Source organism: Microcaecilia unicolor, chromosome 5, assembly GCF_901765095.1.
Source record: "Microcaecilia unicolor chromosome 5, aMicUni1.1, whole genome shotgun sequence".
Classification (NCBI taxonomy): domain Eukaryota; kingdom Metazoa; phylum Chordata; class Amphibia; order Gymnophiona; family Siphonopidae; genus Microcaecilia; species Microcaecilia unicolor.
In genome coordinates this window covers 154489418-154515879 of record NC_044035.1, presented here as the reverse complement: position 1 = coordinate 154515879, position 26462 = coordinate 154489418, and the positions used below count along the sequence as shown (strand labels likewise).

General features: G+C 43.5%; 1 protein-coding gene across 1 annotated transcript in view; it reads right to left on the bottom strand.

The window, feature by feature from the left end:
- Positions 1-26462, bottom strand: part of HELLS (helicase, lymphoid specific) — a 351006-nt gene that overhangs the window by 143652 nt on the left and 180892 nt on the right. Inside the window, exons 9-11 of the mRNA XM_030203455.1 lie at positions 25210-25392; positions 17235-17378; positions 3816-4012 (exon numbers count right to left, since the gene is read on the bottom strand). Of these exons, the coding sequence (XP_030059315.1) occupies positions 3816-4012; positions 17235-17378; positions 25210-25392 (524 nt within the window). The remainder of the gene's footprint in view (positions 1-3815; positions 4013-17234; positions 17379-25209; positions 25393-26462) is intronic.

Below are 26462 nucleotides of genomic sequence, written 5' to 3'. Positions count from 1 at the left end.
TTCTCCCTGGGTGGGCAATTAAGGCCCCCCTATCCAGCCAAAGAAGAGTGGTTGAGGCACAAAGGATCCAACTTCCCAGAGGCTACTGACCCACACTGGAAAAAGGAGGAGAGGGAACCGGGTGCCTCCTTGTAGCACCTCTGAATAACGGCTCAAACACCCTGGCTACTATCGCTTTCAGAGACCTCAGGCACTTCTTTTCTCTTTTTTGTTTGCCAGCTCACCATCTGCTAGAGAATGAAGCCTTTAGCAAGCCAGTATTTCTTTAAGGATACTTGCCGGGTTTGAAGACAGTGGTTCTCAATCTCTTTCTGTTAGTAGGAGTATATATATCCACACATCTTTACTACTCTGGAGGGATGCTAAGGAACTATTTTCACTTTCCTTCCCATTACTGATGCTATTCATACATGAGTTCTGATCTCTGCTATTTTAACTCTATAGTCTTACCTGTTATTGTAAGGTTTTCCTTACCTTCCTCTCTCATATCCTAAAAATGTAAGCTGCCAAAGGAACAGCAGGCCTTAGCAATGCCATATATAATCTTGCAGTCAACACTGGTGGAGTTACAAAGAATGCCTTCAAGACAATAGAATGTGTCAGCTGCATTCAGTTGTATGGCCTTGATTAAAACCACAGATTTGATAAAGGGCTTAAATGAACCTGGCTGGCATATGACCTTTTTTTTTTTTTCAGGCTAATGGTGATTCTCAAGTGCATCGTCATCTGCAAATAAGTCACTAATTGTTGATTCTATGACCTGAGAACAAGTCTGTGGACATCTTAGGTTGAACCACCAGATCATGGCTATAAATATGAATGGAAAGCATCAAGAGTATCAAGGAAAAGACACTAAGATTGTTGATACTAATACACAGGCTTTTTTGTGCCATTTCAGACTGATAAGGGATAAGAGATTATATACCGAAGTTATAATTTGTAAAGCATCCTTGCTGATATCAGTAGCTAATGTTCACTTTTTAAACAATGCAGTAACACGATCGTATCATTTAGCATTTGGAACTAGTTTTACTGCCATGTAGTCTTCTGACCCAGAGCAGAAGCGTGAAGCAGTTTACTGAGGACAGTTGGTCAAGAATCCCTTTTCTAAAAAGGATCTGCTTCAACTTAAAAAAATGCATTTGTTTAATAGATTGTGGTCAAGGATGACACCCAAGAATTTTACAGATAAAACAGTGGTAAAAAGTGGCCTTAGAGCACCTTTACACAGGTCATTCCCGTGTACTAAGCAGATTTTTATCACTGGGGTTCAATGGCCAAAATGCCTACTTTTGGTATTAATGGTCATTTGCTAATTTTGCCATTAGTGCGCGGCCATTAAAATAGATCAGTGCACTGAGTCCTTATCGGTACCCATTAGGAAGCTGGTAAGGACTCACACGCTAAGCACACACTAATCAGTTAGTATGCAGCAATGTAGCTGGTGCTAACAGATTAGAACAGAATACCGCCCATTCTCTGTCCAACACACCCCTGACAAAACGAATGCACATAGCAAAATTATTGTGGGACACCTCAGTGCTCCCTGCGGCATGCCATTTTTTGCTGTGGTAAGCACAATTTAGTGTTTACTGCAGCTTTATAAAAGGGCCCCTAAGCGTACCTTCACATTAGAGATGATAACTGAAATGAGACCGAGTTCTAGAAAATAGAACGGCCTACACCTCAATCAACATTACTTCATGGAAAGACCTGATGATAGAAACAAATTTCTCTAGACAGCCACGTTTGAGAGATTTTTCATAATCCACTGTAGCTGATTAGACCTAGGGGTACGTCTACTATAAGGCATTAAGCCCTAAATGAGTGTGAAAATACCACAAAGCATGTTAAAAACATTTTGTGATGCGAAAGCTGTTTTTGTGCACTAAACACATGATATTTATATTTATTTATGGAAGGGGGTGTATCGGGGTGGAGAATAGGCATGGATGCATTATCCAGCTAGCATGTTCTAATTACCGCATGCTAACTGGTTTGTATGTCTATAATGCCTAAATAGGAGCTTAAATAATTGGATGGGAAGTTGCTTCCTCACTTTAAGACATCAGAAGAACTCTGCAGTGTTGGTTTCAGGCTACATTAGCAGTTAGCAGAATCATGCACTTGTACCATAAAGAGGGATGGACAATTTCCTTTTTTTGGCTAGCCCCAAAGGAGCCTGGGTTAGAGGCAGAACTTTCAAGGCTGGCAGCAGTGCTTCTTTAAAGGCGCAAGGCCGAAGCACTAATCTTTGCTACCGGCTCAGCCCATATGCTTAAGGTAATTTTTCAAAGGATGCCGGCTTTGGCAGAAGAGTATAATTCAGAGGAGGAAAGGAAAGGAACCTGAACAAAGGGGTGAGAAGAACTCAAACGCCTCCAAGAATAATCCATGCTCTAGATCAAAAGTCCTTTTTTTTGTGGAGCGTAAAATCTCAAGTGAGGTACTCATCTGCTCAATTGATACCCAGTACTCCACCTGGGACAGGAGCTACTTCAGTAATCAGTCCAGCAGCTGCACGGTACATTCATCAACATCCGGACACAGAGAAATACTGAGCATCTAAAGCTGCATAGTGCCCTTTTCCTGTATACATCCATTGGCTAGCTGACAGGCACAACCCACAAGATCTAGACTGATTTGGTGAGGATATCAAGGGCTAGATTCTATATTTAGCGCCCGAAAAATCCACACAGAAAAAAATACACCTAAATTTTATAGAATAGGCTTAAATTTCCACATAGTAATACAGAATACGCTGAGTGCCTCTTCATGCGACCAAATTTGGTCGCGTCCATTTAGGCCCTGTTTTACTTGGCGTAATTGCTTAACATCCAATTGACAGGGCTTATTAGCGAGTTAACCAATTAAGTTACATGCATTGTTATAGAATACGCTTTGATTTCCGCATGGAAATTAAGATGCGATATATAGAATTTCGGGGTAAGTATATTTTTACTACTAAATAATGGTAGTAAAGAAGGGAGGCAAGGCCCTGCCAGCCAAAGACCAACATGGGCTGCAGTGGTAGACAAATGTTAGCACTGCAGGGACCCCAATCCCCATAGCTCAAGAAAGCAGGAGTTAGAAGCAGCAACATTGTGCCAGTGGGAACCCAGCCCTCCCCACTGGCTACAGAAGAGGAGGCATCCCTTTGCAGCCACATAGCAGTGAAAAAGCTGGCGCATTTTCCTTGGTCAGTATAACTATGTGCAGTGCTTCTAGTATGCATGTTACAAGTCATCATAGTGCAGCTTTTGCTCCTTTTCTGGTACTAAGATGGCAATTTAGACAGCAACTTTCTTAGAATTCACAATAAAACTAGAGCTACAGAACTTGTTAATTTCTTTGGGCCAACATTCAGCCAGTGTGGTAACCAGATTCAACAAACACCAGCATTTAACTTAATCTATATATTCAGCACCAGTATCCATATAGATAACAGCACTGAATATATGTATAATATAAGCTTAAACTAAACATAATAACCTATTCAGATGGCAGCTGAATATCACCATTATCCAGATAAAATTTTCATCTGCACTTGCCCTATCCCAAATTCAGCCTTTTTTTATAGATAGTATTTGCCTGTTTAATAATTTAAACAGCTCAATACTATCCATATAGCTTTTAAAAATATACAGCTAACATGATTTATGCATTGGCCACATGGTGGCCAACACAAATCCTGTTGAATATGAAGCCCTATATTTTTACACTGTTTTTATTATTTTATGTGATGCTCTTATAATCTGTTTAGTTCAGATGATTATGTAAAGGCAGAATATAAATCTTTAAAATGAAATACTTACCTTTTCAAATCATCGAATACATCTGGTAACAGAAAATTAAGTAGTGACCACAACTCTGCTAGATTGTTTTGCAGGGGAGTTCCAGTTAGCAGAAGTTTATTGTCAGAATTAAACTGCTTTAGTTCACGGACTAGGCGACAATTCATATTTTTAATCCTATGGCCTTCATCCAATATCAAATACTTCCAGTGAAAATTCTATAAGAAAAAGGTCATATGTCAAGCTATAATTACTCTTTTTTTGGGGTGCAAATATACTAAGTCAGAAAGTTAACAATAGTGGCTGCAGCTCTAACTGTAGAACTAGGACCAAAGGTTATCTGTATTAGAGCATAAATTGCTACAAGTTAATGTGAAAGGCTAAAATTGCTGCTGTCAAATTCCTGTTACTAGAAACATCCTAGCTCTGAACCAATTAGTCATCTTGCAAGTGATCAGCTGAAACAAATGGCTAAAAGGAAAAGGGATAAATGTACTTATTATGCAGTAGTAGGAGTTAATCTATGCTTTCATTACCTAATGCTAAAAATTCAGTATGTTATTTTTTTTTAAAATTTTTATTTAGGCATATTTATGATCTTTACAAGCATTAACATCTTGACCATGAAAAACAGATACATATTTATTTATTTGTAGCATTTGTATCCCACATTTTCCCACCAATTTGCAGGCTCAATGTGGCTTACATTATGCCGTAATGGCGATCGCCATTTCCGGGTAGTGAATTACAAACAGTATTACATTAAGGCGCATACATGGGAAAGTATAATACAATAGGGTATTGTGTAGAGGTTCCTCAGTGATAGAAGACCTTATAACATAAGTTAGATAGTCATCTATAAAAAGTTCAGTTCAGAATTGAGAAATAAAGTGGTAGTGCGTATTGCGTAACTTTCATTAGTAGCAGCAAAGTTGTCAGCCAAGTGTAGGAAATTCGGTTTTGTCTAGTTCATGTAAAGTCTAGTTGTCTAGTAGTTAAGATGAATTGTTGTGGTATGCCTTCTTGAATAGGTCAGTTTTCTGTTGTTTTCGGAAGGTTGTTAGGTCGTGCATTGTTTTTATGGCCTTCGGTAGTGCGTTCCATAGTTGCGTGCATATGTAGGAGAAGCTGGATGCGTATGTGGATTTATATTTCAGTCCTTTACAGCTGGGGTAATGGAGATTCAGGAAAGTGTGCGCTGTTCTTTTTGTATTCCTGTCTGGCAGGTCTATGAGGTCAGACTTATACATTGGGGCTTCCCAATGATCAATTTTGTGGACCAGGGTGCAAACTTTGAACGCGATTCGTTCTTTTAGCGGGAGCCAATGTAGTTTTTCTCTTAGGGGTTTGGCGCTTTCGTATTTCCTTTTTCCAAACATGAGTCTGGCTGCTGTATTTTGGGCAGTTTGGAGTTTCTTAATGATTTGCTCTTTGCATCCGGCATATATGTGTTGAAGTAATCTAGGTGGCTTAGCACCATTGATTGTACCAGGCTTCTGAATATATCCCTTGGGAAAAAAGGTTTTATTCTTTCGAGTTTCCACATTGAATGGAACATTTTCTTAACTGTGTTTTTCGCATGGCTTTCGAGTGTAAGATTTCGGCCAATTGTAACTCCAAGAATTTTCAAACTATCTGAAATAGAAAGGGTATAGTCTGGGGTGTTTATGGTGGTGGGTTTATTCGTGTTGTATTGTGAGGAGAGAATGAGACATTGTGTCTTTTCTGCGTTTAACTTTAGTTGGAATGCATCCGCCCTTGAATTCATTATTTGGAGGCTTTGTTTGATTTCATTTGTGATTTCAGTTAGATCATGTTTGAACGGGATGTAGATCTTGACATCGTCTGCTTAGATGTATGGGTTAAGTCCTTGGTTGGATAGCAATTTAGCTAGTGGTGTCATCATTAAGTTAAAAAGGGTCGGGGAGATCCGGTGATCCTTGTGGTACTCTGCATTCTGGTTTCCATGGTGATGACGTTTTTGAATTTGATATCGCTTGTTATGTTCTTGTGGTTAGGAAGCCATTAAACAATCTGAATACGTTTCCTCCTATCCCGAAGTACTCTAGGATGTTGGATAGTATTTGGTGGCTGACCATGTCGAACGCGCTGGACATGTCAAATTGTAGAAGCACGTTATTTCCGGTAGCAATTGTTTGTTTGAATTTGGTTAGGAGAGTGGTTAGCACTGTTTTGGTGCTGTGGTTGGACCGAAATCCTGATTGTGATTCATGTAGTATTGTGAATTTGTCTAAGTAATCGGTAAGTTGGTTGGTTACCATATTTTCCATTAGTTTGACTACCAGAGGGACTGATGCTACTGGGCGGTAGTTGGTTATGTCATTTAATTTTTTTCTTTAAATCTTTGGGTATAGGGGTGAGTAGTATATTTCCTTTGTCCTTGGGGAAAAGACCATGTTGTAGTATGTAGTTCAGATGTGACGTGAGGTCTGTTATGAAGCGTTGGGGGGCGAATTTTATTAGGTTGTTGGGACATATAGCGAATGCTACATACCTGTAGAAGTTATTCTCCGAGGACAGCAGGCTGATTGTTCTCACTGATGGGTGACGTCCACGGCAGCCCCTCCAATCGGAATCTTCACTAGCAAAGCCTTTGCTAGCCCTCGCGCACCGCGTATGCGCGGCCGTCTTCCCGCCCGAAACCGGCTCGTGTCGGCCAGTCTCATATGTAGCAAGACAAAGAGAAGGGAAGACAACTCCAAAAGGGGAGGCGGGCGGGTTTGTGAGAACAATCAGCCTGCTGTCCTCGGAGAATACCTTCTACAGGTATGTAGCATTCGCTTTCTCCGAGGACAAACAGGCTGCTTGTTCTCACTGATGGGGTATCCCTAGCCCCCAGGCTCACTCAAAACAACAACCATGGTCAATTGGGCCTCGCAACGGCGAGGACATAACTGAGATTGACCTAACAATTTAACCAACTAACTGAGAGTGCAGCCTGGAACAGAATAAACATGGGCCTAGGGGGGTGGAGTTGGATCCTAAACCCCGAACAGATTCTGAAGCACTGACTGCCCGAACCGACTGTCGCGTCGGGTATCCTGCTGCAGGCAGTAATGAGATGTGAATGTGCGGACAGATGACCATGTCGCAGCTTTGCAAATCTCTTCAATAGTGGCTGACTTCAAGTGGGCTACCGACGCTGCCATGGCTCTAACATTATGAGCCGTGACATGACCCTCAAGAGCCAGCCCAGCCTGGGCATAAGTGAAGGAAATGCAATCTGCTAGCCAATTGGATATGGTGCGTTTCCCCACAGCCACTCCCCTCCTGTTGGGATCAAAAGAAACAAACAATTGGGCGGACTGTCTGTGGGGCTGTGTCCGCTCCAGATAGAAGGCCAATGCTCTCTTGCAGTCCAATGTGTGCAGCTGACGTTCAGCAGGGCAGGAATGAGGACGGGGAAAGAATGTTGGCAAGACAATTGACTGGTTCAGATGGAACTCCGACACAACCTTTGGCAAGAACTTAGGGCGAGTGCGGAGGACTACTCTGTTATGATGAAATTTGGTGTAAGGGGCCTGGGCTACCAGGGCCTGAAGCTCACTGACTCTACGAGCTGAAGTAACTGCCACCAAGAAAATGACCTTCCAGGTCAAGTACTTCAGATGGCAGGAGTTCAGGGGCTCAAAAGGAGGTTTCATCAGCTGGGTGAGAACAACATTGAGATCCCATGACACTGTAGGAGGTTTGACAGGGGGCTTTGACAAAAGCAAACCTCTCATGAAGCGAACTAAAGGCTGTCCTGAGATCGGCTTACCTTCCACACGGTAATGGTATGCACTGATTGCACTAAGGTGAACCCTTACAGAGTTGGTCTTGAGACCAGACTCAGACAAGTGCAGAAGGTATTCAAGCAGGGTCTGTGTAGGACAAGAGCGAGGATCTAGGGCCTTGCTGTCACACCAGACGGCAAACCTCCTCCATAGAAAGAAGTAACTCCTCTTAGTGGAATCTTTCTGGAAGCAAGCAAGATGCGGGAGACACCCTCTGACAGACCCAAAGAGGCAAAGTCTACGCTCTCAACATCCAGGCCGTGAGAGCCAGAGACCGGAGGTTGGGATGCAGAAGCGCCCCTTCGTCCTGTGTGATGAGGGTCGGAAAACACTCCAATCTCCACGGTTCTTCGGAGGACAACTCCAGAAGAAGAGGGAACCAGATCTGACGCGGCCAAAAAGGAGCAATCAGAATCATGGTGCCTCGGTCTTGCTTGAGTTTCAACAAAGTCTTCCCCACGAGAGGTATGGGAGGATAAGCATACAGCAGACCTCCCACCCAGTCCAGGAGGAAGGCATCCGATGCCAGTCTGCCGTGGGCCTGAAGCCTGGAACAGAACTGAGGGACCTTGTGGTTGGCTCGAGATGCAAAGAGATCCACCAAGGGGGTGCCCCACACCTGGAAGATCTATCGCACTACACAGGAATTGAGCGACCACTCGTGAGGTTGCATAATCCTGCTCAACCTGTCGGCCAGACTGTTGTTTACGCCTGCCAGATATGTGGCTTGGAGCACCATGCCGTGACGGCGAGCCCAGAGCCACATGCTGACGGCTTCCTGACACAGGGGGCGAGATCCGGTGCCCCCCTGCTTGTTGATGTAATACACGGCAACCTGGTTGTCTATCTGAAGTTGGATAATTTGATGGGACAGCCGATCTCTGAAAGCCTTCAGAGCGTTCCAGACCGCTCGTAACTCCAGGAGATTGATCTGCAGATCGCGTTCCTGGAGGGACCAGCTTCCCTAGGTGTGAAGCCCATTGACATGAGCTCCCCACCCCAGGAGAGACGCATCAGTAGTCAGCACTTTTTGTGGCTGAGGAATTTGGAACGGACGTCTCAGAGTCAAATTGGACCGAATCGTCCACCAATACAGGGATTTGAGAAAACTCGTGGACAGGTGGATCACTTCTTCTAGATCCCCAGCAGCCTGAAACCACTGGGAAGCTAGGGTCCATTGAGCAGATCTCATGTGAAGGCGGGCCATGGGAGTCACATGAACTGTGGAGGCCATGTGGCCCAGCAATCTCAACATCTGCCGAGCTGTGATCTGCTGGGAAGCTCGCACCCGAGAGACGAGGGACAACAAGTTGTTGGCTCTCGCCTCCGGGAGATAGGCACGAGCTGTCCGAGAATCCAGCAGAGCTCCTATGAATTCTAGTCTCTGCACTGGGAGAAAATGGGACTTTGGATAATTTATCACAAACCCCAGTAGTTCCAGGAGTCGAATAGTCATCTGCATGGACTGTAGAGCTCCTGCCTCGGATGTGTTCTTTACCAGCCAATCGTCGCGATAAGGGAACACGTGCACTCCCAGCCTGCGAAGCGCTGCTGCTACTACAGCCAGGCACTTCGTGAACACTCTGGGCACAGAGGCGAGCCCAAAGGGTAGCACACAGTACTGGAAGTGACGTGTGCCCAGCTGAAATCGCAGATACTGTCTGTGAGCTGGCAGTATTGGGATGTGCGTGTAGGCGTCCTTCAAGTCCAGAGAGCATAGCCAGTCGTTTTCCTGAATCATGGGAAGAAGGGTGCCCAGGGAAAGCATCCTGAACTTTTCTTTGACCAGATATTTGTTCAGGGCCCTTAGGTCTAGGATGGGACGCATCCCCCCTGTTTTCTTTTCCACAAGGAAGTACCTGGAATAGAATCCCAGCCCTTCCTGCCCGGATGGCACGGGTTCGACCGCATTGGTGCTGAGAAGGGCGGAGAGTTCCTCTGCAAGTACCTGCTTGTGCTGGAAGCTGTAAGACTGAGCTCCCGGTGGACAATTTGGAGGTTTTGAGGCCAAATTGAGGGTGTATCCTTGCCGGACTATTTGGAGAACCCACTGATCGGAGGTTATGAGAGGCCACCTTTGGTGAAAAACTTTCAACCTCCCTCCGACTGGCAGGTCGCCCGGCATGGACACTTGGATGTCGGCTATGCTCTGCTGGAGCCAGTCAAAAGCTCATCCCTTGCTTTTGCTGGGGAGCCGAGGGGCCTTGCTGAGGCGCACGCTGCTGACGAGAGCGAGCGCGCTGGGGCTTAGCCTGGGCCGCAGGCTGTCGAGAAGGAGGATTGTACCTATGCTTACCAGAAGAGTAGGGAACAGTCCTCCTTCCCCCAAAAAATCGTCTACCTGTAGAGGTAGAAGCTGAAGGCTGCCGGCGGGAGAACTTGTCGAAAGCGGTATCCCGCTGGTGGAGCTGCTCTACCACCTGCTCGACTTTTTCTCCAAAAATGTTATCCGCACGGCAAGGCGAGTCCGCAATCCGCTGCTGGAGCCTATTCTCCAGGTCGGAGGCACGCAGCCACGAGAGTCTGCGCATCACCACACCTTGAGCAGCGGCCCTGGACGCAACATCAAAGGTGTCATACACCCCTCTGGCCAGGAATTTTCTGCACGCCTTCAGCTGCCTGACCACCTCCTGAAATGGCTTGGCTTGCTCAGGGGGGAGCTTGTCCACCAAGCCCGCCAACTGCCGCACATTGTTCCGCATGTGTATGCTCGTGTAGAGCTGGTAAGACTGAATTTTGGCCACGAGCATAGAGGAATGGTAGGCCTTCCTCCCAAAGGAGTCTAAGGTTCTAGAGTCCTTGCCCGGGGGCGCCGAAGCATGCTCCCTAGAACTCTTAGCCTTCTTTAGGGCCAAATCCACAACTCCAGAGTCGTGAGGCAACTGAGTGCGCATCAGCTCTGGGTCCCCATGGATCCGGTACTGGGACTCGATCTTCTTGGGAATGTGGGGATTACTTAGTGGCTTGGTCCAGTTCGCCAGCAATGTCTTTTTGAGGACATGATGCATGGGTACTGTGGACGCTTCCTTAGGTGGAGAAGGATAGTCCAGGAGCTCAAACATTTCAGCCCTGGGCTCATCCTCCACAACCACCGGGAAGGGGATGGCCTTAGACATCTCCCAGACAAAGGAAGCGAAAGACAGACTCTCGGGAGGAGAAAGCTGCCTTTCAGGAGAGGGAGTGGGATCAGAAGGGAGGCCATCAGACTCCTCGTCAGAGTAATATCTGATGTCCTCCTCCTCCTCCCACGAGGCCTCACCATCGGTATCAGACACAAGTTCGCGGACCTGTGTCTGAAGCCGTGCCCGGCTCGACTCCGTGGAACCACGGCCACGGTGGGAGCGTCGAGAGGTAGACTCCCTCGCCCGCACCAGGCGAAGCTCCCTCCGCCGACGTCGTCGGGGAGCCTTCCTGAGAGGCTACCGCAGTCGGTACCGCAAGTGGCACCGATGTCGGAGACCTCACCCTGGGCAAGGGGCCAGCCGGCGCCTCACTCGACGGTACCGGCGGCGCAAGCACCCCCGGTACTGGAGGGGAAGGGTGCAACAGCTCTCCCAGGATCTCTGGGAGAACGACCCGGAGACTCTCGTGCAGAGCGGCTGTGGAGAAAGACATGGAAGCCGATGCAGGTGTCGATGTCAGAGTCTGTTCCGGGCTGTCCATAGTGGAGCGCATCGACACCTCTTGAACAGAGGGTGAGCGGTCCTCTCGGTGCCGATGCCTACTGGGTGCCGACTCCCTCGGTGACCCAGAGCTCTCGGTGCCGACACGGGAAGGGGACCGGTGTCGATGCTTCTTCGACTTCTTGGGACGAAGCATGTCACCGGAGCTTCCCGGCACCGACGAGGAGGACGTAGAATCCAACCGTCGCTTCCTCGGGGCCGAGGCCGAAGAAGGTCGGTCTCGGGGGGGGGGGGGGGGGGGGCTGTACCGCAGGAGCCCTCACGGTAGGGGGAGACCCACCCGAAGGCTCACCGCCACCAGCAGGGGAATGGACAGCCCTCACCTGCACTTCAGACGAAGCACCACCGTCCGACGACATCAGCAGACGAGGAGGTCCCGGTACCACCGACACCGACGCAGCCTTCCGATGTCTCAGCCCCGATGCAGAGGGTCGATGCCTCGATGCACTCGCGGCCGAGGATGAAGGTCTGGACGCTGGCGACGTCGATACACTCGATACTCCCGGTGCCGATGCCGACGAAGAGCCCGAGAACAAAAGGTTCCACTGGGCCAATCTCGCTACCTGAGTCCGCTTTTGTAAAAGAGAGCACAGACTACAGGCCTGCGGGCGGTGCCCAGCCCCCAGACACTGAAGACACGACGCATGTCTATCAGTGAGCGAGATTACCCGGGCGCACTGGGTGCACTTCTTGAAGCCACTGGGAGACTTCGATGTCATGGGCGGAAAAATCGCGCCGGCGAGATCAAAATTCGTAATGGCGAAGATGGCACCACAAAAGAGGGGAAGAAAAACTTCGAACCGAGGCCTCCAAGGGGCCTACCCCGACGACGAAAGAAATCTTAACGGGGCAAAAACTAGAAATATAGGAAGGGGAACAGACCGAAAAGGTCTCCTTCCGAATGGGTTTTTTTTTTCCGTAGCGAAGTCCAAAAAAGACGCGCGAGGTCGACTTTCGGGGCGCGAAAGGCGTAAACACGACCGTACCGAGCGCGGACAAAAGAAGACTGGCCGGCACGAGCCGGTTTCGGGCGGGAAGACGGCCGCGCATGCGCGGTGCGCATCGGCGCGCGAGGGCTAGCAAAGGCTTTGCTAGTGAAGATTCCGATTGGAGGGGCTGCCGTGGACGTCACCCATCAGTGAGAACAAGCAGCCTGCTTGTCCTTGGAGAAATCTAGTTTACAGTGGGATTTGGCGAATTTGTTGATTGCATGAGTGATGGTTTCATTGGTTAGAAAATCGAAGTTTGTCCAGGTTCGGTCTGCTGGGTATTCATCGGCAGTTGGGCCTAATGAATTTTTCGTGATCAGTGGTATTGAGTGGTAGCGTGGATCGCAGTTTTATAATTTTCTTATTGAAGTATTTGGCAAGGTTGTCTGCTGATGGGGTGTCGGTTGTGGTAACCGGTGTGGTGTCTAGTAATTTATTCACGAGTTGGTAGAGTTTATGTGCGTCTTTGTAGTCTGGCCCTATTTTGGTTTTGTAGTATGCCCTTTTGGTTTGTCTTATTGTATATTTGTATTTTCTTTGCATGTTTAGAGAACTAGAATTAAAGCAATGAAGTTTATATCTTATATTAGACCACTATATAAAAGGGGAGGAGTCCATTATTCAAAGTTTGCACACTGGTTCATAAAATCATTCATGGAAATGCTCTGGCATACATGTCAGCCCTTATTGATTTACCTCCCAGGAACGCTAAAAAATCAGCACATACATTCTTAGGACTCCACTTCCCTAATTGTAAAGGTTTAAAATACAAACTAGTTCACGCGTCCTGCTTTTCTTACATTAGCACGCAGCTGTGGAATACATTACCACTTGACGTAAAAAATATTTATGACCTTATCAACTTTCGAAAATCACCAAAGACCTACCTCTTTAACAAGACTCACCATAATAATCAATAATAGGAACTCCAACACATCATTACTTACTAGAGAATCTGTCTGTTTTTTTATTTATCAAATTGTTTAATCTGTTTTCTGATTTACTGAATTGATTATATCTATTATGTTACACTTGTTCTTTATGTAACCATTTTGTTTTATCTACTCTTGATTGGCGATTGTCAGGATGTATTATTGTAAGCCACATTGAGTCTGCAAATAGGTGGGAAAATGTGGGATACAAATGCAACAAATAAATAAATAAATTATAAACTCAGGAAATGAGATTTAAAAGAAAATTTAGATACAATAAAGGCTTAACACTTCCATTCACCCAAATCAAATTATTACTCTTCTCTTTCCTTAAATCATGACCTTACAGATCCTACAAATCTTATATTCTTTTTGAATCAATAAAATGTCTTAATTGTTCTGGAAGAAAAAACACATATTTTACATCCAAATATTTAACATTGCATTTACAGGGGTAATTCAAATTAAATGACGCTCCTAGAGCTACAGTTTCAGCTCTTAACGCCAAGAAAGCTTTCCTTCTCTCCTGAATTTGCTTTGTCATATCTGGGAAAACCCATATTTTCTCCCCGTAAAATGATGTTTGTAAATTCTTAAGAGCCAATCTTCTCATCGCCTCCATATCTTGCTCAAATATAAAGGAAACGAGTAAAGTTTGTCTTTCGGATGAGGTAGTTAAAGACGTTTCCAGAAGTTCTGAAACATTCAATTCTCCTTGTTCTTGTGGCAACTGCTCCTGTCTCCTCATTTTTCTTATGATAAATTTTGTTTAACGAAGGAATAGATTCCGGGGAAAATTTTAAATTTTTAATCAGATATCGCATAAATACTTCCAACAGAGTATATACAGGCAGTCGAGGAAAGTTCAATAACGGAGGTTTAACAGATTATAATTTTCGAATTGTTCCATTTTACGATGTAATATAGCATTATCTTTAATCAATAAACCTGAACTTTTTCACTTTCTTAACTTCTTCTTTTAAAGGTATCTATTTTACCATTAACTTCAACTTTCATAGTAGCAAAAGTTGTAGATAGATTTTCCATAGTACTCACACAAGCGTTGTAATTCGATTTGCAGAATCTGACACAGTCTAAGCGCTGGAGTATCCCCCAAATGGATTCCAGCATCACCGCCGCCGAGTCAATCTTTGGCGTCTTACGTCCAGTCGGAGAAACCAAAGTTCTCCGGCCTCCCGCTAGATCCTCGTCCACTAGACCCCGATTCAATGGGCCTCCGATTTCCTCTCTACGAACGGAAGCACTTGCTTGTGGGTCGAGACCAGAAGGGCGCGGCGGTGGATTGAGAGTCCGAGGTGAGAGTGTTATGTCTAGTCCCAGGGTCTCGGCTTCTCCTTGCTCCGAGACAACAGCGGGAACCACTCCGACATTCTATGGGGTGGAATTCCTCATCGTGAACCTCTCAATACTCTGCTGTGTGGGCGATGAAGTTCTGGTTGTCGGGGTAACAACCTTCACGGAGCCCTTCCGTTTAGTATGAGGCATATGAAATTTTTAGGATAAGAGAAAAGTCCACAAAGTACCCAGCAGTTTACAGAGAGAGCTCACGGCGAGTCTAACGTGGCACCATCTTGCTCCTCAAAATTCAGTATGTTCTAACTGGGTATATTTAATCATTTTGAATTTGGCATCTGACTGTTGAACAATTAGGCCAGACCAGATATAATTTTCATTATGCTATAATGTGCTAAACTATCTCTCTCTATAAATGAAATTCATGCAATATGGTATCCACCCAGTGCTTTTTTTGTAGGGAAAAGAGTGCCGGTACTCATACAGTGCCAACCTTAAGGGCAGGGTCACTATCTATGGCTCTATCCCTACAGTAGCCACACCCATTTTACCAGCCATGGAGCATATAAAAAGGTATCATTGAAAATAGTACGTAAGTCCCTAGGCCCAACAAAAGAATCCTTAAGACTGATTATAAAATATGCAGACAAAAAAAAAAAATCAGCTGAACCCCACCCCTATGCAGGATAACACCAGAAAAACAAAAAAAATAAATTTTCCCTTGCTATAAAACTAGCTGATATAAATTTCAAATATTCCATTCACTACATTACAAATTAACAACTACAAATAAAAACAAAAACAAAATAGCACAACTACCATACTATTTTACATTCTTTATTCTACCTTTGTGTTACTTGCCGCTCATGGGGCTGTGTCACTCGTCATTTATATAGTAGGATCTGTATCATATCGTCCCTGTCTCTTTCCCCCTGGGTGTACATCTTCAGGTTATCAAGTCTCTCCTTATACGTCTTGCAGCACAAACTCACTACTGCATACTGCAAACCTGTACTTCACTCACTACAAACCTATTAATTTCTCTGAACTGCTTCAAGTCTTTTTACATCCTTAGCAAGACTCGGCCTCCAAAACTGAACACAATACTCCAATATTCCCTGGCAGGCTCTAAGGGGCCCTCTGCTCCGGAAAACACATCGGCACACTTAGCAATGTAAGATCCCGCTACGGAATGGCGAGAGCTGCAGCAGGAACACCTCTTAACAACTTCCACTGCCATAACATAGACCGCCCCGCCGGAGCCCAGGCAAAAGTGCACAAAAGAAGTACTCACCGGAGACTAAAGAAGCTCTCAAGGGCCGCAGCTTTCTAAAGGAGCCCAAAGGCGCTCCCGGCTCTTCACAGCTCAGCAGGCACTAATCCGAGAGAGCAGAACTCTAGGAAAGATTTACTTTTTTTTTTTTTTTTTTTTTGCTGGCTCTAAACTGCAATGTTGTGAAGAGAACTATGTCTTTTCTTTTTTTTTGCAGTCTGACCAACAGAACCAGGAGCTAAGAGCATGGGGAAGATAGGGACCTGAATCAACAAGAATCTCCTTAAGGTTGGCACCCTCAGTCACATGCTCCCAAGCTCAACTGGCCTATAAGCCCAGGAGCTCCCACAAGCAAATTCAGGAGCTGGCAGGAATCCGTCCACCACCTGTTGGAGATAGAGATATACTGAAGTGGTAAGGAGCTGGACGCCCAGAGTCACTGCTTTCTCTTCAGTATTCTCTATCTCCACCTGCTGGTAGGCGAACACAACCCACCAGTTCCTGGATTCATCTGCTGTGAGGCTAAGGAAATGACTTTAGTACCGAACTGTAATAGATCCAGTAATCCTTGATATAGTAACCAATTCAATACATCACTGCAGGAACAGTAGTCAAACAAGTGTTTACTGGTAAAGCACATCTAACTGGAAAAAAAATAGCGAAAGCAAAGCTCCTAATACAAGGCAAAGAGGGTTTCTGGAAAAGGAAAGAGACTAGACTGAAATGTGAGACAGCAACAGGCGGAAGTCAAGAAGCAGCAACCTGTGAGAATTAAAAATTGTTAAGGAAGGCTGAGTAAAGAGAAGGTAAAGGGAAGGGATTCTGGATTTAGCTTATGCCTTTTCGGTAGTAGCTCCAGGGGAGTTGCATCTCAGTACAATAGGTATTCACCTCTCCTCAAAGGGCTAACAACATAAGTTTGTACTTGACGTAATGGAGGATTAAGTGACTTACCCATGAGGAATTTGAACCCTGGTTTCTCTAGTTCCCAGCTTGCTTCTTTACCATTAGGCTACTCTTATATACAGTAAAATTAGGTAATAACATAAGAATAGCCATACTGGATTAGACCAATCTAGCCCAGTATCCTGCTTCCAACAGTAGCCAATCCAGGTCACAAGTACCAGGCAGAAAACCCAGTTATTAGCAACATTCCATGCTACCAATCCCGGGGCAAGCAGTGGAAGCAATATTTTAAATTTGATAAGATCTTATTTTCTTAAAATGTCCCAAGAAGCCTTTATATAGAGATATATTTAACTACTTAAATTTCACTTTAAAGAAAGTGAAACAAGCAGCATTTCTGGAGCAACTGCCAAAGAATGAAGTGCAGCAGGTAAAGTATGCTAGTAATACTAGATTATTGTACAGTGTATCAAAATGCAACCTTTTGCATACTCTGCTCAGCATTAACATTAGAGATTGCAAAGATATGATGAAAGTTTGATATACCTGCAGCATCTGCCGATCTCTCATGGCTATCTCAAAAGATGTGATCACCACAGGTTGTATCTGCAACAACCCTTCCCGCTTATGAATCTTTCGAGCCAGTTTCCGACGTTCCTGTTGGTCTCCATGGTATAGCAATGTAGGGATCTGAAGAAGATGCAGCATTTTGACATAAGTCCAATCAGTTCAAAGTGACTTGTGTTTGAGGAACAAAGCAAAGAAAAGCAACTAAAATATATCATTTGATTTGTCTAGTTTAATATCTTTTTAACCATCTCTTCAGTAGCAATTCAGTATTTGGAACCCACTCCAAGTACACTGAACAATGTAATAGAAATGATGCTGTCTACTTAACACTGCTGTAGAGATACTATTTTTAAAACATGAGGACCCACACAATACTTAGGCAGAGAGGAGTAGGAACAGGAGCTGGAGAGAAGGAAAGGGGTAATAAGAAGGATAGTGGATTGCAAGCCAAGAAGGTGAATGAAGATGGGTGAATAGGGGAGAGGTGAGTGAAGGTATTCAATCAACGTTCCCGCAGATATTCAATCAACTCTGTGCATGGTGCTTTCACAGCAGGTGTGTGACCAAAGAGCAGATCATGCTCCTTGGGCACATCTCTTCTCTTTAGGTTTTTCATCCTTCTTATTCTTTCCTGCCCTTGTTAACCTAGCCTTATAGCACTATCTCCTTCACCTCTTTCACTGAGTATCACTCCTGCTCCAGATAAAACACATGTAACGGGAGCCAAATATGACCAGAAGAACTCCCTGCTCAACTGACACACAGTCTAGAACTAGGTCAGGAGCTTGCAAAGCAGCACGGTCCGACTACCATCTGTTTAAAGACAGAGAAAAACTGAGTATTCTAGGCTGCACAATATCCTTAAGGGGTGAATCACTTAGGACTACTTTTTTTTTTTTATGTCTCCATCCACTGGTAGACACACATAACCCACTTGTTCTGGACTGGATTGGTCTGGTATGAACAAAAAGGAAATTCAGGTTGAGTCCAGCAAGAATCTTTTTACTATTTTAAACATGCAATAATCTCTTGAATAAATATAAATAGCACTTAGATTGATTATAATATAGTTATTAGCTGCTAGAAGCAGGCCCCCCTCTCCAATTCGATGTACACTGGTCACAATAAAGACACTAACACGGGCCACTTGTTTTGCATATGGCTGCATCAGGGGAGTATTGATGGACTTCACCATGATGTAGTGATATTTGTTGCACTTTTAATTATTTTATGATATATTGCTAATTATTTGCTATATTCATAAACTACCTCAGGTTGGACTGTGTCTAAGAATGGTGGTGTGTGTATCTGTATCTATATACATACACAAGGCAGTCCAAACATTAGGAGAGTATGGAACTACATAAGAACAGCCATACTGGGTCAGACCAATGGTCTATCTAGCCTAGTATTCTGTTTTCCAAACAGTGGCCAAGCCAGAACAATGCAAATAGCCAAATGTTTCTTAACAACATTTGAGTGAATGACACACAAAGCTGCTGACCCTGGGAGCCAAATTTCATCAAATTACTTCATGCAACCTCTTGCTTCTTTCTATCGGATATGGTCCATTTCCAAACTGGGGGGAGAAACTGTACTTACTGTACCTGAATGTACAGTTAACTCACCTTGAGCTACTACTGAAAAAGGTGTGAGCTAAATCCTAAATAAAATATAACAAATAAAAAGGTCATATGGAATGGTTACTAGTGGGCCCAAATGTCAATATTGAAAGTACACAATCTAAAATATTTCTGTTCAACTTGAAGAGATTCTCAGTGCAATTAACAGTATCCAAGATAATGAATGCAATCTTTAAATGTAGTGTCTTGGTTTAATCTGAGAAATGCCTTTTTAAATATTGCATTCATTATGATTAAGTTCACTGCAAATAAAAGCATGCATCCTGATTCACAAAGCAGTATCTGCAAACTAAAGAAAAGACTGCAAACATTTAAAGTGTCATCAGATTGTTTCCTGCTCTTTAAACGTTTAGTAACTAAGCACCTCTCTGCTTATCCCATACCTTCTTAAAACCTTTATTATTGTTTTAGATGTCACCATGTAATCCCATGGTTCCATCATCTTTTCTATGCAAACATATTTCCTCTCTCTGTAGCGTATCCTCTCTATGCCTCCTAGAACATCCTTTCCCTTGAAACTAGGATTGAGAATGGACAGAAATGACTATTTTACATTTAACAATTTTATTGAACAAAGAAACATAAGCAAACCAGTATAAAAATGATTCAACATTTTTTTTACAATTACCCATCCCTCTCTCCAAATCCCCTCTCCATATGCCCTAAAGTCCAAGAACAATGACCCTCCCTTCTAACCCTTCAGCAATGTGTCTCACAAATATATTAAACAGAATCGGCCCCAGAACCGACCCTGAGGCACTCCACTACTCACCTTCTTTTCCTCTAAGTGGATTCCATTTACCATCACCCTCTGCCGCTTTTTGGCCAACCAGTTCACCACTTTGGGTCCTAAGTTTAGTCCTCTCAGCTTATTCACGAGTCTTCTGTGAGGGACCGTATCAAAGGCTTTGATAAAATCCAAGTAGATTACAACTAGAGCGCGTCCTTCATCCAGTTCTTTGGTCACCCAGTCAAAGAAGTTAATAAGATTAGTTTGGCAGGATTTTCCTATGGTAAAGCGATGTTGCCTCGGATCCTGTAACCTGTTGGCTTCTAGGAAGTTAACTATCTTTTCTTTCAACAACAACTCTATTATTTTTCCTACCACTGACACGAGGATACCGGCCCATAGTCTCCCACTTCTTCCCAGTCTCCGCTTCAGTGAAAAGGAACCACATCAACTCGTCTCCAGTCATGGGGAACTTCTCCCATCTCTAAAGATCTATTAAATAAATCCTTAAGAGGTCCCGCCAAGACTTCTCTGAGCTCCCTCAATATCTCGGGATGTATCTCATCCAGCCCCATTGCTTTGTCCACTTTCTGTTTCTCAAGCTGTTTATAAACGTTTTCTTCCGTGAACGTTACAATATTCTCTCCATTCCCAGATACTCCCTCGGCAGACAACCCGACCTTCTCCAGGATTTTCTTCAATGAACACCAAGGAGAAGTATTTGTTTAGCACATTCACTTTACCCTCATCACTCTCCACATAGACATTCTCAGCATCTTTCAGTCTTGCAATTCCATTCCTATCTTTTCTCCCTTCACCAATATATCTGAAAAAGTTCTTGTCACCTCTTTTTACATCTTGAGCCTTTTTCTTACACTTGTGCTTTCGCTTGTTTGAGTTTAATCCGATAATCTTTTCTGTGATCCTCTCGTTGAGTTCTTTTGTATTTCTTGAATAAAGCCTCTTTTGCTCTTTTTTTCAGCTACTTGTTTGGAGAACCATATAGGCTTCCCGTTTGTCTTGTTTTTGTTTACTTTCCTTGTGTAAAGATCAGTCACCATATTTATAGCAGCCTTTAGATTTGACCACTGATTTTCCACTTCTTCTATACCTTCCCATGCCAACAGCTCCTTCTTCAGGTATTCCCCCATTTTATCAAAATCAGTATGTCTGAAATCCAGTACTTTGAGTTTTGTGCGTCTGCACTCCGCCTTTGCCCTTATATCAAACCATATCGTGTGATGATCACTATTACATAGGTGGGCACCCACCCAGATACTGGAAACACTTCCTCCATTCGTGAGCACTAGATCCAGCATTGATCCTTCCCGTGTGGGTTCCGTCACCATTTGTCTGAGCAAGGCACTTTGACAGGCATCCATAATCTCCCTACTTCTTTCTGATTCTGCAGACGAGACGTTCCAATCCATATCAGACAAGCTGAAATCTCCCAACAGTAGCACCTCCCCTTTAATACCAATCTTTTGAATTTCTTCTATCAGATCCTTGTTTAGCTTTTTTTAGGTTCCATCTTCTCTTTCCAGGATGATCCATAAAGTTTCTTCCTTTCCCCAGGTTCCCTGAATTTCAGCCGCTTTGATATTGTCTCTCACATACAGTGCCACTCCTCCACTTCTTCAGCCCTCTCTATCCTTCCTAAAAAGATTATAGTCTGGTATGGTCACATCCCATTCATGGGAATCATTGAACCACGTCTCTGTAATAGCAACAATATCCAAGTTTTCTTCAAACATCAGGGCTTGCAAGTCTTGAACTTTTTTACTTAGACTACGAGCATTTATGCTCATTGCTTTCCAAGTGTTTAGTGATTTTACTGCATTTGTGATTTCAAAGATGTTGTCTGACATAAAATGAACTCAATCATAATACTTGAGAACACCAATCTCAAAATAATTTTCCTGGGTAAATAATTTGGCTGAAAACTGCCCTCTTTTGCTCAGCTAAAAATACAAGACTCTCTAACCTTTTCTCTTTCCCTTTCACTTACTTCCTGTACATTTGATTCCTGTACATTGTAAGCCACTTTGAGTCTGCTTAATGTGGAAAGTATAAATGTTCATAAATAAATATGCCAACTCCCATAATGCACATACATTTAAACCACAGGAACAAAAAGCATTGTACTTGGTCAAAACAGCCCTGACAAAAAAAAAAATAGTCCCTGACAAATTAGCACCTGACAAGAGGGCCTGCCCAAAATTTGGCCCCTAACAATTGCGCCCCTCAACTATTTTACCTGTTCTACTCCTGCAATCATGTGTCTTTTTGAGTCCTGCTGCTGCTTTGAGCCAAAGTATGTCTCTCTTTTGCCATCCCAGTTTCAGTGCTCATTGTCCAGAATGTCTTCCTCCTGCCTGCCCTGCGCGGTCTGGAATCTCTCTCATCTCTCCTCAGTAATTCTCTAACGTTCCTGTGGGCGCCAGCAGATTCAACAAGCTGCTTCGACCAGCCCTGGAAGCATTCCCTCTGTTGTGTCCCACTTCATTCGATACCTAAGGTCACGTAGGCAGGACACAACAGAAAGAACATTTCCGTGGCCAGCCAAAGCAGCTTGACAACGCTGCCAGTGGCCCACAGGAAAGTTTGAGGATTTCCCGGGGGGGGGGGGGGGGGGCAGAGAGATACTGGACCACAAAGGATAGGTAGGAGGAAGAGGGAGATATGCTGGACTATGTTGGGAGGTGGGTGGGAAGGAAGGGTAAGAGATTCATTTCCAGACCACGGGAAGGGGAGGAAGGGAGAGCGATGCCAGAATGCAGGAAAGGTGGTAGAAGGACAGAGATGACAGAACTTGGGGGTGGAGAGAGAAAGATGCAGCACTGGAGAGGGAGTTGAAGGAAGTGAGCGCAGATGAGGGAGTGGGGTGTAGAGGAATAGAGATGCAGGGGCCCCTGAGGGAGACAATTTTTAACTATACTACTTATTTTTGTGAAGGGCTATGGGCTATTTTGTCAAGGGCTATCTTGTTACAAGGTGTTTATATGGGACATGCAGGTTATGAACCATAACTTTATAGCAGTAACTGAGAATTATGAGCAAAGCCTCTGTGAACAGGCTATGAACAGGTTAAAGAGTCACTGAGAAGCTAAATAATAAGAAGTTATAAGAATTATACAGAATGTCAGCCTGCCCTTCTGTTGGAGACACAGGCAGATAGGGAGTCATAACAAAGATATATGTGGCAAGAGAATACTATAATGTAAGAGGGAAAATTTGCTGTTGACCATGGAAAGAGATAATGAAGGAGACATAGCTTTAGTTTTTGGGAAGATGGTTTTTGCAAAGTAGGATAACCTTACTGACCTTACTTATTATAAAGAAATAGGTTATGAAGAACTTTGCTTCTGAAAAGATAGAACTTGCTAGAATGGGCTGGAATATGAGAGAAATGCTGATTTTGTACTTCTAATACTAGTCTATGAGAGAAAAGAGTATAAAAGGAGAATTATGGAGAGAGGCAACCAGAGAGTTAATGTCAGAGGTCATGTTTGTGTCCCGGTTGCTGTCTCATATGAGAATTAATTAATTATATTGCTTATATTATTATATTGTATTCCTGATTGGTAAGTGTAATAAACAATTACTGATTATTCTCATATTACTCTAGCCTTCTGTGTCTTTCTGTCTCTCCACCATAACTCCTGGAGTCCAGGACATTCCAGGATACAGGTAACTAGTACCTTTATACCTGGGAGAGGGCAGAAAGATAAACAAAGGCTATTTTGTTAGGGGCCATTTTGTTAAGGGCTATTTTGTTACAAGGTTATTATGTCAGGCTGACTACTTGGCATATTTAGGTCAAGGCAATAGAACAGCTTATACTTTTGATTTTCAAATGTATGCCCGGTATTTTATCCTTGCTCAGTTGCTGTGAAAAATATCTAGTGCAAAGTATGTGTAACTCTTGTACACATGCTTCCTGCTTATTATTTTCAAGGAATTTAATGGAGTTTTTTTTTTCTTTGAAAAGTGCCAGAGTACATTACACTGCGGACTATTCAAAAAAAGCTAACACACTGTAATATAAGATTTGATTTCTCTCCCTTTTTTCGGGGGGGGGGGGGGGGGGGGGGGAGGAGGATATTTTAAAGAGAAAGAAGGGAACAAAAAAGGAGGAGAAAGGAAGGAAGAAAATAATTCTCCCTTAATCAGTCTATAGACATCCGATAAATTAAAGCCAAAAACAGAGAGTTGGGAGAGAGGCTGGTTACAAGAAACAGATTATTAATCACTTGCTTTTGTTTGCATCTTTAAAGGCAATACGTTTTTGTTAATGAAAAACGATCGCTGTATAAAAAAAAAAAAAAAAAAAAAAAAGGGGTATAGTTGAAAACAATAGCAAAATACTGAAAATGAAAAGCTACATGAAAATGAAGTTGATTACTGGAGAACTCGGATTGTATTTTGGACTAGAAATCAGTCCCTAAAACCAGATGTAAGGCTGGATCTCCAATAAGGACTACTACATTTCCACTCATGGTTCACACTACCCACCCAATAACCTGGCTGTTTGACCGATCATTTAATTAGGTGGACTGAGACAGACGACAGACCATTTTAAATACCCATGCCCAATATTTCCCTTATTTGTTCAATATATTTATTTGTATCCCACATTTTCCCACCTATTTGTAGGCTCAATGTGGCTTACATAGTTCCGGAGAGATGGTTATAGTCTACGGTGTGAACAATACAGAGTTTATCATTATTCACAGTATAACTGTCTAAGGTTTAAATTGTTGTGTTATACATGACACAAACAGTTAAGGTACATATTGATATACATTTTATTGTTTTTCATGTTTTTGTCTAACTCGAATCACATTAAACACACTTTTTCTAATCTATTGTACACCGCCTTGATGTACCATGTGAAACACAACTCCTTCAAGCTCATGGCAGGACTACAGCATAGCATGGTGGTTGCTCCAGGACCTATCCATGAGCTGAGGAGTCAAAATCAACTAAGGACTGTTTTAACATATCACCAATGTAACCATGAGTTCCATAAATTCTGAGGGCAGCTTTGAGCAGGAGCTTATATTGGTCATTAGGCTCACAATCTTTCCTGTTAAGACCAAAATGCTAAAAACCTTCATGCAAACCTTTGTAGTATTCCTTATGATGCTCAAGGGAAAATGTATACAAACATGATTAGGTCAAGGGACCTTTCCAATTCTCAGTGTTTTGCTGAAAACAATCCTTTGTTTTCTGCAACACATAAGCATATACCCTGAACATCGAACCATGCACGTGCACAGCCTCATAGGTTGGTCTCTGCTCTCTCTGGAGTAAATCATAATCTGAAAGACTCAATAAAAGCTTGAACTTTTAAACAGTGTAGATCAGTAGGTAGATTAAAATCATCCCATCACTAAGAAATTCAAGTAGTGGCTCCCTTTACAACTATTCATCCGAGAATGGAGCACCATCTTTCATTATCTTACCAAAAGATTTTGTTTTTCTGAGTGTAATCTTCACTTTCCCTTTCATGTTTCACTTCATTATGAAACCAGTGCTGGGTTACTGGAGAGCCAAGAAATACTCTCATTCTTACCTCTGGACAGAATCTCTTGAATTCAGACATCCAGTTGGGAAGGGTGGATAGAGGACCACACACAAAGAAGGGCCCCGACACGCCCCTCTCCACCATTGCTGCTACTGTAGCGATGCACTGTACTGTCTTCCCTAAACCCATTTCATCAGCCAAGATGCCATTAATTCCATTTTCCCAAAGCATCTGTACAGAAAGAAAGAAAACCTGAAGAAAAAGACTTCATGACAAGCCTTGACAGGTTTTATCTCATAATCCTAAAAGTGAAATCTTTTTTAAATATCTACAAATGAGAACAGGCTGTTGTATCAATTTGACTCATTGTTACCTTTTCACTCATACATGTTTTGCTTTTGAGCCAGATTGATTTTGTTGGATTTCAATAACTGGCATAACCACTTAATAGAATTATAATAACTAAATTTTATGGGTCATTTTGCAAACTTATAACAGGATGGCTTCTCCAGTTAACAACTGATTAGTCCTAGGCTACAAGGTCAAGAGTTTTTCAAACCTTATCATATGTTGACTTAATATATATTGTATTATATACAGAATCCATTTTTACCCGTATTTTCCTCAAACATCAGGGCTTGTAAATCTTGAACCGTTTTACTTAGACTACGAGCATTTGTGCTCATTGCTTTCCATGTGCTATGTGAGTTTGGGTGGTTTTCTTTATTTACATGACCTTTCCCTCTGTCATCATATTTATTTTGGGGGTGACTTTCTGAATTCTCTTGTTTCCTTTTGCCACCCCACCCTCTAGTTTAAATGTTTAGAAACATACTGTCTGAATTTGTCCCCAAGGATCCTTTTTCCTGTCACAGCCCATCATTACTGTACAGCTGTGTCAAGTGACTTATTGAATGCCACTGTTTTACTTAGTCTTTCCTCTCCTTTCCCACATGTAGGAATTACTTCAGAAATGATTTGAATGATTTATTGATATTATGTTTGTATTGATGCTTTACATTTTCCCATATATAGCGAATGCTACATACCTGTAGAAGGTATTCTCCGAGGACAGCAGGCTGATTGTTCTCACTGATGGGTGACGTCCACGGCAGCCCCTCCAATCGGAAACTTCTCTAGCAAAGTCCTTTGCTAGTCCCCGCGCGCACCGCGCATGCGCGGCCGTCTTCCCGCCCGAAACCGGCTCGAGCCGGCCAGTCCAGTATGTAGCAAGACAATACACTTCAAGGGAAGACACAACTCCCACGGGGAGGCGGGCGGGTTTGTGAGAACAATCAGCC